At 34.4% G+C, this 17886-nt stretch overlaps 2 protein-coding genes across 2 annotated transcripts; one reads left to right on the forward strand and one right to left on the reverse strand.

Annotated features, from left to right (window-relative positions):
* Positions 1-501: 501 nt before the first annotated feature.
* On the reverse strand, positions 502-4700 carry LOC11412316 (uncharacterized protein At3g52155, chloroplastic). Its single transcript, XM_003594333.4, has 5 exons — positions 4337-4700; positions 3192-3291; positions 2928-3107; positions 2218-2335; positions 502-967 (listed from the first exon to the last, which is right to left on the reverse strand). Exons 1-5 carry the CDS (start codon positions 4554-4556, stop codon positions 905-907), a joined length of 681 nt encoding a protein of 226 aa, XP_003594381.1. The 5' UTR covers positions 4557-4700; the 3' UTR covers positions 502-904.
* Positions 4701-10533: 5833 nt separating this feature from the next.
* LOC112419329 (pre-mRNA-splicing factor RSE1-like) lies at positions 10534-16646 on the forward strand. The gene is given in 16 exon segments (XM_039830950.1): positions 10534-10639; positions 10762-10839; positions 10929-11013; positions 11352-11515; positions 11661-11809; positions 11812-11951; positions 12176-12848; positions 12851-13665; positions 13911-14426; positions 14520-14687; positions 14990-15096; positions 15285-15335; positions 15377-15401; positions 15445-15566; positions 16254-16362; positions 16491-16646. Coding segments are annotated over 16 exon segments (3426 nt in total). The 5' UTR covers positions 10534-10559; the 3' UTR covers positions 16635-16646.
* Positions 16647-17886: the final 1240 nt, after the last annotated feature.

Here is a 17886-nt window from a genome sequence, read left to right on the forward strand (position 1 = left end):
CTAGTGTGCAAACGAGTAACTTTGTCATTAAACATTAACACTTCATTCATTGATTCTTGTGCGAATGTGCATGTAAATTTTGCATGTTGGTGCAACTTTTCTCAATTTCTTAGACAATTATACTATAGTATGCTACATTACTAATCCACTTATGGATAGCAGTATATGATCTCGCAATTTTAAGATTTTGAAATGGCTCAATTTATTGTTAATATTGTTGGTTACACTTAGCAGTGTGTATGAAACTATGTGATTCATTTAATATAACTTTTTTAAAAAAAAATTAGATGGCCCAATTTCAGCACTTGATTCATGATTTTACGGCCAAAATCTCTGTTTTTTGAATTAAAAAATCTGACAAGGAATTTATTTTAACAAAGTCCAAATTAATTTTGTCCCAATTCATGTTGGTCCGACCCATTCAGGGCATTATTTATAGTCTTCATAATCAAGGTGGAAGAAAAGAAAGATGAAATGGAGAATAAAGTTACAAGTAAAATCTACATGATTCACAAGTAACTTTTTTTCTTTGAAACATAAAGTGTGTCTGTTAAACAGCAACAACTACACAACTGAGTAGCATGAGTTAAATTGAAAGAACCTATATGCTTTACATTCTATACTAAAGCAGGCATTGATATCCAACAAATTACTCTCGGCAATGCTTCATATTGAATGTCAATAGAAACAATTCATTACTGCCAAATTAAACAGAATCTGACAGAGCATTTTTACATCGTTTTCCATCTTCCATCTAGTATGCTTTCCCTAGTCATGAGCTCTGAGCAATCCATGCCCTGACCAAACTGATGCGGTTTGGATTACTAAAATAAGCAACGATGCTTCCAACTTTATCTTTTGAGCATCTATTGGCAAGATTATCAGTATGGAAAATCTTGACTAGCTAGCTACTTGGTTTTAATATGCCCTGAAGCTTCCACCCACCAAACCCTGCTGCTACAAATGCCTGTAAAATGCTATGTTAGATACACAACTTCTTCTCAGTTGAAAATCAAATACTTTTCCTTTTGGAAGCTAACATAATATTAAATGAAAGCCTTGTAATGCTACAAGAGATGTTTTTTTCCCCTTAAAATATCACTCAATCAAAAGGTGACTGTAGTGGTGTGTGACTACTGTGTTTCAAATCTTATTATCCTGATAGGTGAACCACAATTATAAAAATACATTTATCAGCAAAATCTCATTGATATCATTTCTTGGGGTAGGTGTCAAGCATAATAGCTACTGGTTTAAAGTTCCAGTTACAATAAGGTTTTATTTTAGGCGTAAAAGGCAAAATATCAAGGCTTGGGGTCTAATCATACAAGGGAGATAGAGTAGTTTAGAGCAAATGATGCCCACGAGCAAGAGACATGCCCTGCCGTAATTGAAGTTACTGGAACTAAGTTTTACAAGAAGGTTTCTAAAAAAATAACAAATGCCGTGTGTGACTAACCAATTGAGAGTACATGAAGCTAGAGGTCATAAGGTGATTCCTAAACCATTATAACGTTTATGATGAAAATAGAATTTTATTACCAATTTTCCAATTCATTAATCAATAAGAGTCGTTTAACATTTCATCCATGTAAAAATATTAGAAACCATGAAGGACTAACTATCCTAAAAGTTGAAACAGTTATGTAAAGGTCATGAATGGACTTCTTATGCTCTTATCTTATAGTATTCTTCTCTTTATAGTAAACAAATATAATTAAGAGAAGAAGTACAAACAGAGTTCCTATTATCATTTTATCATCTTTTGTGAATTTTCCAATTGTGATGTGTGAAATTTGAGGTAAGTTAGAATGTTCAAGGTTTATGAGTTCTGCTACTAACTCATTCCTACCATCATGCTAGTAAGAATACACTCGCTCCAAACATGGTTTTGTAGGGAGATGAGAACATTTTTACTGACATGCACAAAGACAGACCCTTCAAACACATGTTCCACAAAAAACTCTCCAAAAATAAATTTATAATCATGTTGGAAAATATCAAACGAAACTCCTATAATTAGAAGTTAATTTGTTTTTGCATAAAATAGTTTGTAGAAGACGCCCATACAATTTCTGTGTGATCTTTAGTAGAGAAACTAAACTTCATAAAAGTATAAACTGAGGTTATCATTATTATATAGCACAAAAGACACACTAAATGACATTTGAAATAAGATATTAATGTACACAGTTGTGCAAGGTAATAAAATAAAACCTCATTCCAAGATTTCCCAGCACTTTCAAGCAGTGCAGCATTGCATGTCTTTAATTCTACAGATGCCCCACAAAACATTGAAGCTGCCTCTTCCCACCCCCTGTTATGTCCCATGCACCTGTAGACCACCCAATATCAAATATCCATCAAATCTTATTAATGTAATTTTTATGTATCAAATACTTTTTTTTAAAAGAAAATAAAACGATATTGTTGGAAAAAGAATAAAGGGCTCATAAAGAACTATTTAAATCGAGCTGGACGTTGATTCGTTAAGTATAGGCTTCATAATTCACATTACATCATACAGTGACCACCTAAAAACATTGGATGTTCTTCATGGTAGATTCAACCAAATTTTGAGTTGCATTTCGGTCCATAGTGTTGAAAAGTTGAAAACACTGCCTCTAAAAGTTCAAAACAGATGGAGTCTAAAAAGTAAAAAAAATAAAAATGTCAAATGTAACTCCACTAAATTTCCATATTTGACCTTAAACATCTGATTTCTGATTAGTAGCAAATCCACTCTGCAAATATAACATTATAAGTAAAAAGTATTGATTATAGCCACATTGTTTTGTTTTTCCATAGGTTGTTTGGGTTCAAACAAGGAAGAACATAAAGACACATTCAGCCTTCACCTTCATACAGAGATAATAAAGAATTTAGACAAGATCATAAAAGGCTAGAAAAGATCTTTAGCTACTCACATGACAGTTAACATCTCATCCCTTGAATATTTACAAATAACCTTTTGAAGGTGATCTGCAGTTTGCCCATCCATGGCCGCAATCGAATAGAAACTAGAAACAAAATGAACCTCGGCGTCCAGTAGTTCCTGCACTTGCTCCTGCATTATCTTGAGTGTCTCCTTAGTCCGGGCCGCATCGCTGTCGCAAGCAACAGAAATCAACATATAACCTCAAAGACAGACAGCAAACTCAATACAAATCTCACACCACAAAACTCCCTACCTAGATAGTATAAGTTCAGGAATCCAACCCAACTGTTGGAGTTTGAGAGAAACTTTCACAGCATCTTCCTTCCCTGACTTACTCAGAGGCCGGTCATGATCTGCACAACGCAAAAACAAAAAAACAATTCGTCCATTTACACCAAACGAACAATACATTTTCATGTCAAAACATGTGACAGAAACACAAACATTATTAACATGGGCGCTAAAACTTAATACTTTATGACCCTGTTTGGATAAACAACTTAATAAGTGCTAATACATAAAGTATTTCTATAACAAAAGTTAAAATAATGTCAAATAGGTTTTATATAAGCTATAAGTTGTTTTCTCATAGGCTATCATAGATAACTTAAGAAAATAAGCTGAAAACAGCTTATGGACATGTCATAACTTGTCTCCATTAGCTCTCAGAATTAGTCATACAAGTGCTTCAATAGATAATCTTAAATAAGTCAATCCATACCGGTCCTACACTTAAAATAGCACAAAGCAAGAAACCCACTACTTGTTTTACATGGAACTAGAAGCCATAACATAACATGTTTCAATTTCCACTACAAATCCTTAAACCGGAACATTCCTAAATAAATAAAGTTTGAAATTTTAATTCATTTCCTTCATTTAAACTAAGAAACAAAACTTTTTCATTTCAAAACATGTTGTAACAGAAACATAAGCATTAATAACATGGGTGTTAAAGGTTGGGACTTTAAGGACCCGTTTGGATAAACAACTTAATTAAGCACTTAACATATAAATGCTTATACATAAAACATTTCTATACCAAAAGAAAAAATAAGTCAAACTGGTTTCATATAAGCTATAAGTCGTTTGCATAAGCTAACATAGAGAACTTATGGAAATAAGTTGAAAACAGCTTATGGACATGTCATAAGTTATTTTCATAAGCTAAACCAAACCCTCATACAAGTGCTTATGCAAATAGATAAGCTTAAATAAGACAATCCAAACAGACCCTACATTCGAAATAGCACAAAACAAAAAGTTCAGTACTTTTTTTATCTAGAACTAAAAGCTATAACATAACCAGTATCAATTTCCACTAAATTCCTTAAACGGGAACGTTCGTAATTGAATAAAGTTTGAAACTTTAATACCCAAAAATGAAGGGCTTTTTACCTCGGAGTGAAGGGTGTTCCCAAGAACTTTCGGCATGGCGAAGAAGGATGAGGCGGCGAGAGATGGAATCTGAGAAAGGCTCTTTTAGCCTGGTGTCTTGTTTGGGAATGAGGATTGAGGATTTGGCGCGTAATCTGAAATTAGAGTTCCGAATGTTGCTCCGGTGATTGAGGTGGTGGTGGAAAGGTGAATTGACGGTGCTGCATGTGGTAGAATGCATTTCATACCCAATTTCAGATTTTGTGGCGTTAAATCCTTCGTTTGCTTTGTGTTGTTGTATATATACGCTTCTATTGTGCCCCCATTATGTCGACACTCATTTCAACCGAGATTTTTCAGATAAACAGCTTTTTTACGACTTATAGCTTATAGTACAAACATTATGAGTACTCAAAGGATAAAATGAAGTTTTTTTTTTTTTGAAGAAAGATAAAATAAAATGAAGTTGTTGTTAGCATAGTTTTGTAAAAAATAACGTATAATTGGTAAGCAAATAAACGATATTTATTCATTCAAATTGATAGAGTACATCAATACAATAGAAATCCAAATTTGCTAAAAACAAAAATGATGAATTTGTGAACAAACTCAAAATATCCATGTTAATAGCATAAACCGGCAAAGTATCTCTATGCCTACAAATATGACTATATTTTTGTCTCCGGAATACTCATGTCTCCGGATCTGCAACGTTGACAACGTCAAAGTCATTGTCATTGATCGGATCTGCACTTGCTCAAAGCTAATCTTTCAACCTGAATCAAATAAACACCGCACTAAGACGGGAAATAAAAAACACACCGCACAAAGACGGGAAATCAAACAAACAAAGTCGTTCAAAGACGACGAAATCACAAAAACAAACGAAAGAAAACAGAAAATATGTGAAATCACTTATTCAATTAGGATAAAAGAAATGCAATTCGGAGGGGTGATTTTTATGTCAAAATTGACCCTCCAAATTATAAATTAGTTTATTGTTGACAACACATAAGCTACTTTAACGGCTGAATTACCTTGTTAAGAATATTACTAAAGTTCTTTCGTAAAAAATTATCTAAAAATTTAATTTCTACGTCCATATTTTTGTTAATTTTATCATGAACTTTTTATTTAAAATTTTTATATTAAATTCATTTCATGTTAAAAAGTCTAAGTTTTAGTAAATGAATCTTTTGTAGTGTTATAAACTTGTCTTATAAAAATCGTTAAAAAATTTAAAAATTTGAGGATAACTATACATAATTTGCAGGGACTATAATTATAAGTAATCTTTTTGTAGGGACTAAAAAACTATTAAAATTAAGTAAAAAATTAAACTTAAAACTTCCGAATTTTATAGTGGTCAAAAACATATTCAACCCTAATATAAATATGCAATGGATATACACTTAAACTACCTTATATTTAGAAAATATTTAATTTTTTAAACTAAGATTGCATGGTTCTTAAAATACATTTGATATGCATTCTTAAAATGATGCACTAACAAAAAATGACTTAGTTGAAGAGTACAAGAATGACGTCGTGATGAAATTTGTTAATTATCTTATTATTTTTCATATTTTTTTATTTAATTTGGTTTAGTTTATATCCCATGACTTTTGTTTTTTATTTTTTCATTAATTAATTTGAATATAATTGATCTTGCTTGATTCTAACTTTTAGTTAAAAATTAGTGTTTTTTCATTGTAAAACTGATCTTTACAATCAAATTTATTATTCAACCTACTTTTACTTAAATATATACAAACATAAATTATTTTACATTTAATTTGAAATTAACTTTAGAAAATCAATTGTTGTCATCCTTAACCAAAATTGATAGGTGAATGATTACTTGGAATTCGGAACAAAGATTTCTATCGTTGCAACAATAACCAATCTCTCATATCCTAATTGAGTGATGCTATATGTCACGAAGACATATGCTTATTTTCATACTTTTTTTTCTTAAAGTATTATAAAATAGAGAAATGATATTTGTACAACTATTTTGTGATAATTTTTAGACAACTTTTTCTCTCATACTCATATTCTATTCTTACTCTCTCTCTCTTCATTTTTCTCTCTCCGTTGTTTTTGACCAATGAAAAGAGAGAAAAGGAAGATTGTCAAATAGATTGTACCAAATAATTATTCAAATATCTTTACTCTATAAAATAATAGAGCCACAAGTCCAGCACCGCTTCTAATATCAATTGAAACTCTTCTGAACTAGACACAACTATTCTACCATGATTGGTTGGGACTGTGGCACTTGATTGTAAACTTTGTGATGAAAAGTTGGTGAAGAGGCCATTTTTGTCGCTACTGATGAATGTTGTAGAAGAAAAAAGAGTGCTAAATAGCACAGTGATGAAAGTGGTGATAAAAGAGACATAAAAAAACGCAAGAGTGTCCATACCATATCAATCGGGATGCTTTCGTGATAAAAATTGTCGCCCTATTTTTTCTAAAAATACCATTGAATTTCCGGATTTTACAATCTGGAATGGTATTTTCTTTTGTTAAAGAATGAAAAAAGATTTGTTGTTGTTCAAGGTTGATGAGGCGAAAAAATTGAAAAAAGATTTACTGTTGTTCAAGGTTGATTTCGAAAAGGCATATGATTCTGTGGATTGAAAATATTTGGACGATGTTATGGAGAAAATGTCTTTTCCGACTTTGTGGAGGAAATGGATGCGTGAATGTGTTACTACGGCCTCAGCGGCAGTTCTGGTTAATGGTAGTCTAACGGAAGAATTCTCTTTAGCTCGCGGCCTTCGCCAAGGGGATCCCCTTTCTCCTTTTTTGTTTCTATTGGCGGCAGAGGGTTTTCTATTGCGGATGATACTCTTATTTTAGGTGAAAAAAGTTGGGCTAATGTTCGGGCCATGAGAGCAGTTCTACACCTTTTTGCAGCTATGTCAGGTTTAAAACTTAATTTCAATAAAAGTGAGCTTGTTTGTGTGAATGTTACTCAGTCTTGGTTACTTGAAGCGGCGGCAGTTTTGAGATGTAGAGTGGGTACCTTGCCTATTTTATATATGGGGCTTCCTGTTGGCGACCCTCGTCGGCTTAATTTTTGGGAACCTGTTGTCAACCGTATTAAATCTCGCCTGTCCGGTTGGAAAAGCAGACATCTTTCTTTTGGTGGTCGTCTTGTTCTCCTGAAGTCGGTCCTGACCTCGCTTCCTGTCTATGCTCTTTCCTTCTTCAAAGCTCCCTCAAGTATCATCGCCTCTATTGAATCTCTTTTTATTTGTTTTTTTTGGGGTGAGTGTGAGGATAATAGGAAGATTTCTTGGATCGATTGGGAGTCTTTCTGTTTGGACAGGGAGGTTGGTGGTTTGGGGGTCAGGAGAATTAGAGAGTTTAACTTGTCTTTGTTAGGTAAGTGGTGTTGGAGGATGTTGGTAAATAGGGAGGGCCTTGGGGGGGGGGGGGGGGGGGGGGGGTTGAAGCGTGGTGATAGGAATGGGTCAGTGTGGTGGAGGGATATAGCTAGCATCCGGGATGGTGATGCGACTGTGTTGGGTAGTTGGTTTCCGGAAAACTTAAGCATACATGTTGGAAACGATGCTGACACTTTATTTTGGTTGGATAGGTGGGTTGGTGATGTTCCTTTTTGAGTCAGGTTTAGTCGTTTATATGATTTGTCTGAAAATAAATTGGCTACTGTTGCTCAAATGTTCAGTTGGGGGTGGGAGGTTGGAGGGGAGGCGTGAAAGTGGAGGTGGAGAATGTGGAACTGGGAGGAGGAGATGGTAGTGGAGTGTAGGAGTTTATTGTTGACGGTTTTGCTGCAGGTTGATACTGAAGATGTCTGGACGTGGACTCCTGATCCTGTGGAGGGGTATATGGTTAGTGGGGCCTATCGTACGATCATTGATAGGACGCCTCCCACTAATAATGTTCTAGCGGCTCTCTTATGGAGAAAGGATGTCCCGGTGAAGGTGTCGGTGTTTGCTTGGCGTCTTTTTCGGCATAGATTTCCTTCTAAAACAAATCTGTTTCGTCGAGGCATTATTCCTCCTGAGGCTCAACCATGTATTAGTGGTTGCGGTCAACAGGAGTCCGAGACTCATTTGTTTTTATCTTGTACTCTTTTTGGTCATATTTGGCAGCTTAATTATTCAGAATTGGCTTGGTGTTTATTCTGCGGATCCGGGTAACATTGTGGATCATTTTCATCAATTTGGCACTTCTTCAGGTTACGGAAAATCAAGATGCTCACTTATGCATTTGATTTGGTTTGCAACTGTATGGGAGTTATGGAAAGAAAGGAATGACATGATTTTTCATGGTCAAGAACGTTCTCATTATCAAATGTTGGAGACTATTAAACTTCTCTCTTTTTGGTGGTTTAAGGCTAAATTTACTGTATTTCCTTATTGTTTTTATGATTGGTGCCAGACCCTGTTCCTTTGTGCGGGCATTGGTTGATTTTTGATTGCTCTGTTTGAACTTGTTTGTAATTTTTGAGCGGTCTTCAATGGTACACCTTGTGCCGTGAAGATTGGTTGTCGTTTATATTATATTTCATTTTGATTTCTTAAAAAAAAAAAAAAAAGAATGAAAAAAATGGGTGATAGTTTTTTCTGGATTTTATAATCTGAAATTTCAAAAAATAGAACTATGCTATATGTCAAGAGAAATTTTGTCCCCAACTTATCACGATAACCATTCAGCCAACACAGTTGTTTCATGGCCGGAAAAAAAGGGGGGGCATGGGTGTATATTAGGGAAGATTATTACTAAAATCAAGGTTTGTGAAATGGTCGTGACATTATCTTTCACCCAAACTAACAACGACGGTTCCTTCTTCATCTTCACCGTCATCCACTTCCTGCTATTATCTCTCCAAATGTATCCTCCAAGGAACCGCCATTCTTCAAGTCCTCTATGGTCACTTCCGCTCTCCATCTTCCATGGACATTGTTTTCGGCAAGGTTTATATATCTTTTTCCTTTTCGCTCTTTTAGCACATTCATTTTTTTGAACTGGATGAGTTTTTATCATTGCTTTTGCAGGAGACATCTATAGAATTGCTTGTCATTCATGATGATGATTATGGCAATTTACAATCTGTTTGTGATCAGCCTGTTTTTGGCATCATCAAAGATCTTGCTTTGTTGCCGTGTAATGAAAATTTTCGTTCCGACGATCAACAGGTGTGCTACTCTCCTTGTTTAGTATGAAAAAGAGACACGGACACGGACCCACGATTAAAAATTTGAAAAAAAAAATGAATTAATTGGATGTAATCACATGTGGTGTGTCTTGTTGGATATCATACCAGTGTTCCATGAGAGTGTCGGTGTTATTGAGAATGTAACACAAATATTGAAAATTAATAAATGAATGAGTATAACAATTTTCCGCATATATTGAGCTTAATTATTACCACAAATATATTAGACCGTCAATATATTCCTAAGGGCCTAAAAACCCTCTAGAAATGCTCAGGCACCCTCTAGAAGGGCTCTTGAAGCCTAGACACGCCCTTCCTGGGGCGTCGCCTTAGCCAACTTCTGGAAGCATCCAGAACCGAGTAAAAAGACTTAAAGCCCAGCTTGCTTAGGGCTTAAGTCGCGCTAAAACAAGTCCACAAAAGGGCCATAAATACCACTCTTGGGATCATTCTCGAGGCATCTGATAAACAGTCTAAACCCTAGATTACGATACTAAACCCTAAGATCACTCATTGTACTTCTGCAAGTACATATATGGTGGAATATAATGATTAGAGAGTAGTGTACAAGTAGAGCAATTGGACACAAGGATTTGAACACTCTGTTTGGTCACACAGACAAAAAGAAAAAAGTAGAAAAAATAGTTAAATAATCATTAATTTTCAAATGATTATAGCATGTGTACTTTTTTGTGTCTGACCAAATGGAGGGTCCAAATTCTTGTGTCCACCCAAGAATTTGTACAAGTATTCATTTGAGGTAAAATTGGAAAAACTAAATCAATTGTGGCTTGAAAACACGACACTCATTTAGAAATGGAAAGAGTAGTTGCTTCATTGTCTTTGTCAACAAGTGTGTGTTTCCAATGAAGTTAGTTGTTTGTTGTTGAGAGTTCTGAATGTTTTTGTTTTTCAACTAGTATAAATATGAGGGAGCAATGAGGTATAATATTTGTCATGTGTTATTTGGAAAAAAAAAAATTGTCTTAAGGTAAATAGATAGATTGAAATTTGGATTTTATTTAGCCCCTTTCATTTGTTTTGTAGATGTGTGGCAAAGACCTTTTGGTTGCTATATCTGATTCTGGGAACCTGTCGGTGCTCGCATTTTGCAATGAAATGAACAGGTTCCCTTTCTTTTTTACTCTTTATGAACCGATATTTGGTAACATTCATGGTGTATTTCCAATTTGGTGCATTAAGATATATCTCTACTAAGCTTTCTTGTTTTACTTTAAGAATGCTGTAGGTTTTTTCCATTAACACATGTTCAGCTATCTAATCTTGGAATAACGAGAAACTTTTGTATACTAGCCGTTGATTCCAGGTGATGCTTCTTTTTCTAGTCAAAAGAGTTTCTTGGAAAACATTCATATTATCTTTCTTGTTATCTCTCATATGTGTGTTTTATTGCAGTGGTTGTTTTATTGCAGCTAGTGAATATGAAGATCAACTAGCTCTATTTTCTGTGTCAATGAGTGACAATGATATCATTGATAAGGTCCAAACTACTACACCGTTATGCACTTTAAAAAGGTGGCATGTTGGTGTGTGTTTGAAATATGCATATATCAGTAAGATATGATTGTTTCTAGTGGTATAGGACAAGGGTTAGGAAACTAAACATGCATATAGGACACCATTTTTGTGGTTATCTTTATGGTTCAGCTAATGATTTTTTTTATAAAAAGTGTTGACCTTTGTTTTACTTTCCCATGATTTGCTACACCTGTAGCAGTAATAGTATTGACTATATACTATTTTTTTCTTACTTTTCATTAGTTTATGCTTTTTTTTTTGAAGAAATATACTTATGTTATCTTTTCTGCTCAACTCCAGAAAATAATACATCCTTTTGATAGTGGAGAGACAGAAAGTGCTTCCATAAACATGAAGAGTACCAGCATCTGTGGTACTATTTGGAGTATGTGCTTTATTTCACTAGATTCCAGACAAACAAGCACGGCGAAGAATCCTCTATTAGTAGCAATTATTCTACATAGGTATGATGATTCACTTATTTGACCATTGTCAAGAGTTTATTCTAAGTCTTGAGGTAATTCTATCTTGTAAACTAGCTTCTGTTTCTAACGTCCTTGTTGTGATGCATGCTTCCCGAAAATCATACTTCTTTCCTATGTCCTACAGGAGGGGAGAAACTCTAAATGAATTGCTATTATTGGAATGGAATGTTAAATCACAGACAACAACTGTTGTTTCTCAGTATGTTGAAGATGGGCCTCTAGCACATAACATTGTTGAAGTTCCCAACTCAAAGGGACTTGCATTTTTGTTTAGGCTGGTGATGGTCTCTTAATGAACTTTAGAGATCCTTGCAATCCATTTTTTGTGTATAGGACTAGCTTGAATTCTTTTCCCGTTGCCGTGGAAGACTTGTGTATTAGAGGAACTAGGAAAGACGCAACATTGAATAAAAAGGTAGTGTAGTGTCTGAAACCCTGTTATTATTCTGAATACTCTGATCAATGAGTCGAACTATGAATTCAATGATAAGATGATTTTGAGAATACCTTTCTCTCACAAGCCTTGGTTACTTTTAAACTAACTCACTAACTCTAACCCCTTTAACTAACTAACTAACACACAATGAATTGAACTAAAGGCTTATTATCTATCATGTTGCTGCATGTTTTTTGTGACAGGCGGCTAATTATCATCCTGTGCGTAAAGACGATGACAATGGTGATACTAATTTGGGTCGCAAGTATATATGCTCTTGGAGTTGGGAACATGGCAATAATGAAGTTCCTAGGATGATCTTTTGTGTAGATACTGGGGAATTTTTTATGATTGAAGTTTGTTTTGATTCTGATGCCCCTAAAGTCAAACAATCTGACTGTCTCTATAAAGGTCTACCTTGTAAAGAATTGTTGTGGGTTAAAGGCGGATATCTAGTAGCAATTGTAGAAATGGGGGATGGTGTTGTCCTGAAATTGGAAGATGGAAGGCTATGCTTTACAGACTCTATTCTGAACATGGCACCAATATTGGATGTGGCGCATGAAGAGGAGCATGGCCAAATGTTTGCTTGCTGTGGTGTGGCACCTGAGGGGTCATTAAGGATTATTCAAAGTGGTATTAGTGTGGAAAAGCAATGCAGGGTTGGTTATATATATGAAGAGGTAGTCAGTACTTGGGCTGTCCTGATGAAAGTTACTGATTCTTATCATTCTTTTATTGTTCTATCATTTGTTTCGGAGACCAGAGTATTTCCGGTTAGTTTAAGTTTTAAAGATGTGACTGCTTCGGTTGGTTTCCAACCTAATGTCTGTACTTTGGCATGTGGCCTTGTAATGGATAGTTTGCTTGTTCAGATCTACAAAATTCTGTTAAACTTTGTTTGCCTACTAATTCTGCTCATCATGAAGGCACCCCTTTGTCCTCTCCCAATTGCACATTTTGGCATCCACGCAATATGAATATCAGTTTGGGGGCAGTTGGGCATAATTTCATAGTTGTGTCAACCACTAACCCGTGCTCTTTGTTTATCCTCGGGGTTACATATCTATCAGCTTATGAATATGAAGTATTTGAAATGAAACATTTGAAATTTCAGAATGAAATATCATGCATTTCCATCGCCAGACAAAATATAGGAGAAAAACAGTCAAATTCATCTATTTTAGAAAATAATAGCTTTGTTATTGGCACACATAGGCCTTCTGTGGAACTTTGGTCTTTTGCTCCAGATGGAGAAGTTATAATTATTGCTCATGCGACAATTTCATTAAATAATGCAATTTGTATACCTCAAGATGTACACCTTGTATTTGTTGGTAAGTATTATGTTCTTGCTGGATTGAAGAACGGAATGCTTCTTCGCTTTGAGTGGCCATCAGAATTGTTTCACTCTACGACTAAAGCTTTTGAAAAATTAAATGACCTTCCTTCCGTGCTTCAATTGATTACCATTCGTCACATTGGCATTAATCCAGTTTTCTTGGTGCCCTTGGATGACACCCTTGACGCTGATATAATCGCATTGAGTGATAAGCCTTGGTTATTGCATACTGCAAGACAAGGCCTTTCCTATACTTCTATCAATGTTCAATCTTCGTCACATTTAACTCCTATTTGCACTAGTGAGTGTCCGCAAGGAATATTACTTGTTGCAGAAAACAGCTTACATCTGGTAAGAAAATCACACACTACAACATCGCTGCTTCCACGTTACTGTCAATTGATTAACTCATGAGATGCTTGAGACATAATATAGTGTTGTTGATAAAACTGTTTTATTTTCTATCTTTTAAACTTTTCCCTCACTAGAAAACAGCCATGTTTTCATTCCTGATTCCGCGTTGTACGTGTGTCTTTTTGTATGTGCTGCTACTTGTTACTATCTTGACTTACACTATTTATCATTTGATACTTTAGGTGGAGATGTTCCCCAATAAGAGACTTAATATGCAGAAGTTTCATTTAGAGGGAACTCCACGGAAGGTTCTGTATCACAATGAAAGTGGGATGTTGCTTGTAATGAGGACTGAACTGAATCATGGTACATATTCGTCTGACATATGTTGTGTGGATCCACTAAGTGGGTCAGTACTGGCGTCTTTTGAACTTGAACATGGAGAAGTAAAATCAATGGAACTAGTCAAGTTTGGAAGTAAGCTGGTGATTGTGGTTGGAACTAGTCTTTCTTCGAAGTCAGCATCATTATCTCAAAAAACTTCACCTTTCCACGAATTAGTTGTACATTATCTTGAACCACTATCAAGTTGTAGCCTCAGCAGTATCCCTGATAACAATAGTTTGGATGGCATCAAACTTGGTAATAAAAATGAAACGTGGCAGTTCTGAGTGGTTTGTGCAACTATATGGAATGGAATTCCACTTGCTATCTGTCCTTATCTTGATCACTACTTCTTAGCATCTTCAGGAAATACTGTAAGTTGGATAAACCTTGTATGTTTACCTCTTCGCATAAGAAAACTACATTTGGTTACTGTTTTCTCATTTAATTATTTTCTTGTTATTCAGTTCTATGTCTGTGCTTTAGAATATGACACTACTTTGATTGGGAGAGTTAAAGTGATAAAGTATGCTACTGAAAGGACACGTTTCATCATAAAATCTTTGACAGCACATTGTTCTAGAATTGCAGTTGGTGATGGTCGTGATGGTATCATTTTCTTTTCTTACGACGAGGTGAGTGTTGATGTGCCTCTTGTATTTTTATTTATTGAACTAAAAATTTAAAGGACAACAAGATTGGAGAGAAATTTTGTATTAATGATCTGCACGTTTGTCCCCTGGGTCAAAGGGTAATGTATGGCAATGTTATGTACCCTAAGTCCATGGATGTTGCGTTTAAGAGGATTAGTTTTGCCATCCAAAAAGAGTTAGCGGCACAGTTTGTTGCATGTTTGCCCTCCATTCCTCTATAATGACCTTAATGTTTATAAGAAAATTCATTTCTGAACTAGTTTAATTTGTATCTTCTACGCTAGGATGCACAAAAATTGTCATTTTTCTCCGGTGACCCATCACAGAGGTTAGTAGCTGATTGTACTCTCATGGATGATAATACAGCTTTTGTGTTCAGATCATTTGGAAGGTAAGCCTGAACTAATGCTTTTGTGTAACTTAATTTGTATTTGCCACTTTCTAATCTAGAGAAGCAAGAAGTTACTATAGGCTGCACATAGGATTTTCAAAGAAGTTTCTTGCTAGATTACAACTTTTTGTTCTCCATGAAAACATAAATCTAACCATATTTTGTTATTTGGTCACCTGCATCATCAGGGTCTACATGTACAGAATTCAATTTGAGACTAAGCTGTGCTTATTTCATGGGTGAGGTAGTTATGAGTATCCAGAAGGTATGTCCTTAAAAGTTTCCTAGAGCAATTTAATTTATCAGTTTGTTTCTATAGTAATTTAGATGAATTTTTTGGTAATGTAGTTCTTGTTTTTCATTGCAGTGCTAGGTGACATGGTCCCCAATACAAATGTTGACTCACTACAAAATGCTGTTATTGCTAGTACTCTCTCAGGAAACATAATGATCTTCTTCCCTTTGTCAAGGTACCATTATATTTATGACAGCAATTCTCAAAATATCAAGGTGGAAATTTTTTTTTGGACAGTTCATTTGCCATTGCCTGGAAAAATATTTCCCATTTATGGAAGTTGAAGTCTTGTTGTCAATCTCATAAAATTTATTATCATTTTGGTTATGAACTCGGGTTGGTTTGTCTACTTTGATAGATTATGACAAAAACTATTCGACATAAATTGGACAAGACATTTATGAGATGAATCTGTCAAAAAAGAAAACCATTTCCATATTGATGAACTGCACAATGCTTTTCTTGGGTTGGCTAACAAAAGTCAAATTGTAACTTCTTATGTTAAAAGTGTTATCTTGAAATATTTAGACTGTACCAAAGTACACAATCTTCAGTTGTCAATGAATTGATGATAACTAGGTTAGGCTGATGCCCCGGTTCTTTATGGTATTCTTTGGCGAAGAATTTTGGAAAGACTGACTTATTTTTCTTTTCTAAATTAAGGAAGCTATAAAATACTTTAAAAATAAATTAAAGTGTGAGTGAAATGTGTTATATGATCATCTATCATGTTATTCTTTTAATCTTTTTTAAATCTCAAATACCAAAATAGAGTTATAGCTATCCAAAATCCTCAGACACATCCTTAATTCTTTTTGTTTTTGTTGGGGCTTCGAATCTTTACATGTTTGATTGTATGAAGGGAAGAATATAAGCTCTTAGAAGCTGCGCAAGCAAAACTTGTTGTCCATAATTTGACTGCACCTATTCTTGGAAATGATCATGATGAGTTTCGGAGTCGCGAAAATCCAGTAAGAACTGAATTTAGTCTAAATTTGGCATTCAATGCTCACTACTTTTCATTATTGAATTTTTTCGAGATTTTTTTTTATATAAATATTGCATAATAATTTTTTAAACTACATCTATTTTGAATTAGGTTGGAGTACCCAAGATACTAGATGGGGACATACTGACTCAGTTTCTGGAGCTAACATGTATGGACCAAAATACCATTTTGCAATCGCAGATGGTAAAAAAAGTGGTTCAAATTCTTGATGGAGTTAACTATGCACTTAACTAAATACACTTTTACTTTCACACCTATATTAAATTCTTTCAAAAAGGAAAAGCATTTTGTGCATTTCCTAGAGATGAGTATTTCATTTCAATACAAAGAATTTTTTTATTGAGACGGGATGATAAGACAGAGTCAATATATAATACGGATCTTTCATGCAGTTCCATCAATGATTCAGTAGTTCGACTCTTTTCCATTTCTAGAACAGAGGCATAAAACTTTATTCAAGTTTTTTCACTCTCTCTTCTTTGCAAAGAATACAGCTAAAAACCATAAATAAGCTTCCAAGACATGCTACGGTTCTGTCTTCACTGAACTGTATGAGGGGAGACCGGTTACTTTTTCAACAAAGTTTTTTATCTTATTTTATTTTTTGCCAATACATATAGTACATAACCACCAACAATTTCTAACAAGATGGTACATTTTTGTTCTTCTCATTAAACAGATTTTGACGTTTTACTGCGTCTAACATGGACCACCAATCCACCGTAACCTAGTTGGTCGAGTATATATATATATATATATATATATATATATGGCTTTCTCCTTTCCACTCAAACTCATCCATGTGCAAATCATTCCCTTCTCCCTGGAAATGGATTCTCTCATATGTATTTGATATATAAGTTGAGTGAGTAAAGTGTGATTTATCACCATTTAAATTTTTTTTATCTAAATATTTCATGTGTTTTTTCTTTTCATGAACGATGATACATCATACTTTGCACTCTGATGTATAAATTACATATTAGAGGATTCATTCCACCCTTCTCCAACAACTTTCATATTTTTTAGATTTCCACTCCCTCAAATTTTTTATTATTTTTGCTTTCTTTATTTCACTTTATTGTATTTACTTATGTTTATCGTTGAGTTGCGGTGAGAATTGATATTTTAGCCCTGTTTTTATTGTTGTTGTTTTGTTTCAACGTTTGCTCTTTAAGCATGTAGTGATTGTTCATTGACATCCATCGTACCGTAATTAAATATCGTTTAGTATTTTTTTAAATCAATTTAATCGATTCGGACTTAGACCCTCTTTTATACTAAAAAAATATATCAATTTAATCGATTTAAAAAGTGATTTTAACCGTAATTAACTATCCTTTGACACTTTTTAAGTGTCTAAAGAACGATTGTCTGTTGTTTCTCTGGTACCATGGTGGTTCATGGTTATATATGACATAGTCAATATTGGACAAATGACTTAATATAGGATATGTTTGTTGAGTTCTTACCTAAAGAAATTTTG

This window comes from Medicago truncatula, chromosome 2 (genome assembly GCF_003473485.1).
Source record: "Medicago truncatula cultivar Jemalong A17 chromosome 2, MtrunA17r5.0-ANR, whole genome shotgun sequence".
NCBI lineage: Eukaryota > Viridiplantae > Streptophyta > Magnoliopsida > Fabales > Fabaceae > Medicago > Medicago truncatula.

Excerpts from the sequence above, each read along its gene's own strand:
- LOC11412316 (XM_003594333.4), bottom strand. The coding sequence starts at position 4,556 with ATGCATTCTACCACATGCAGCACCGTCAATTCACCTTTCCACCACCAC. Across the intron at positions 3,292-4,336 it reads GGAACACCCTTCACTCCGAG|ATCATGACCGGCCTCTGAGT; the intron begins GTAAAAAGCCCT and ends TGCGTTGTGCAG. Across the intron at positions 3,108-3,191 it reads CCTGAACTTATACTATCTAG|CGATGCGGCCCGGACTAAGG; the intron begins GTAGGGAGTTTT and ends TGCTTGCGACAG.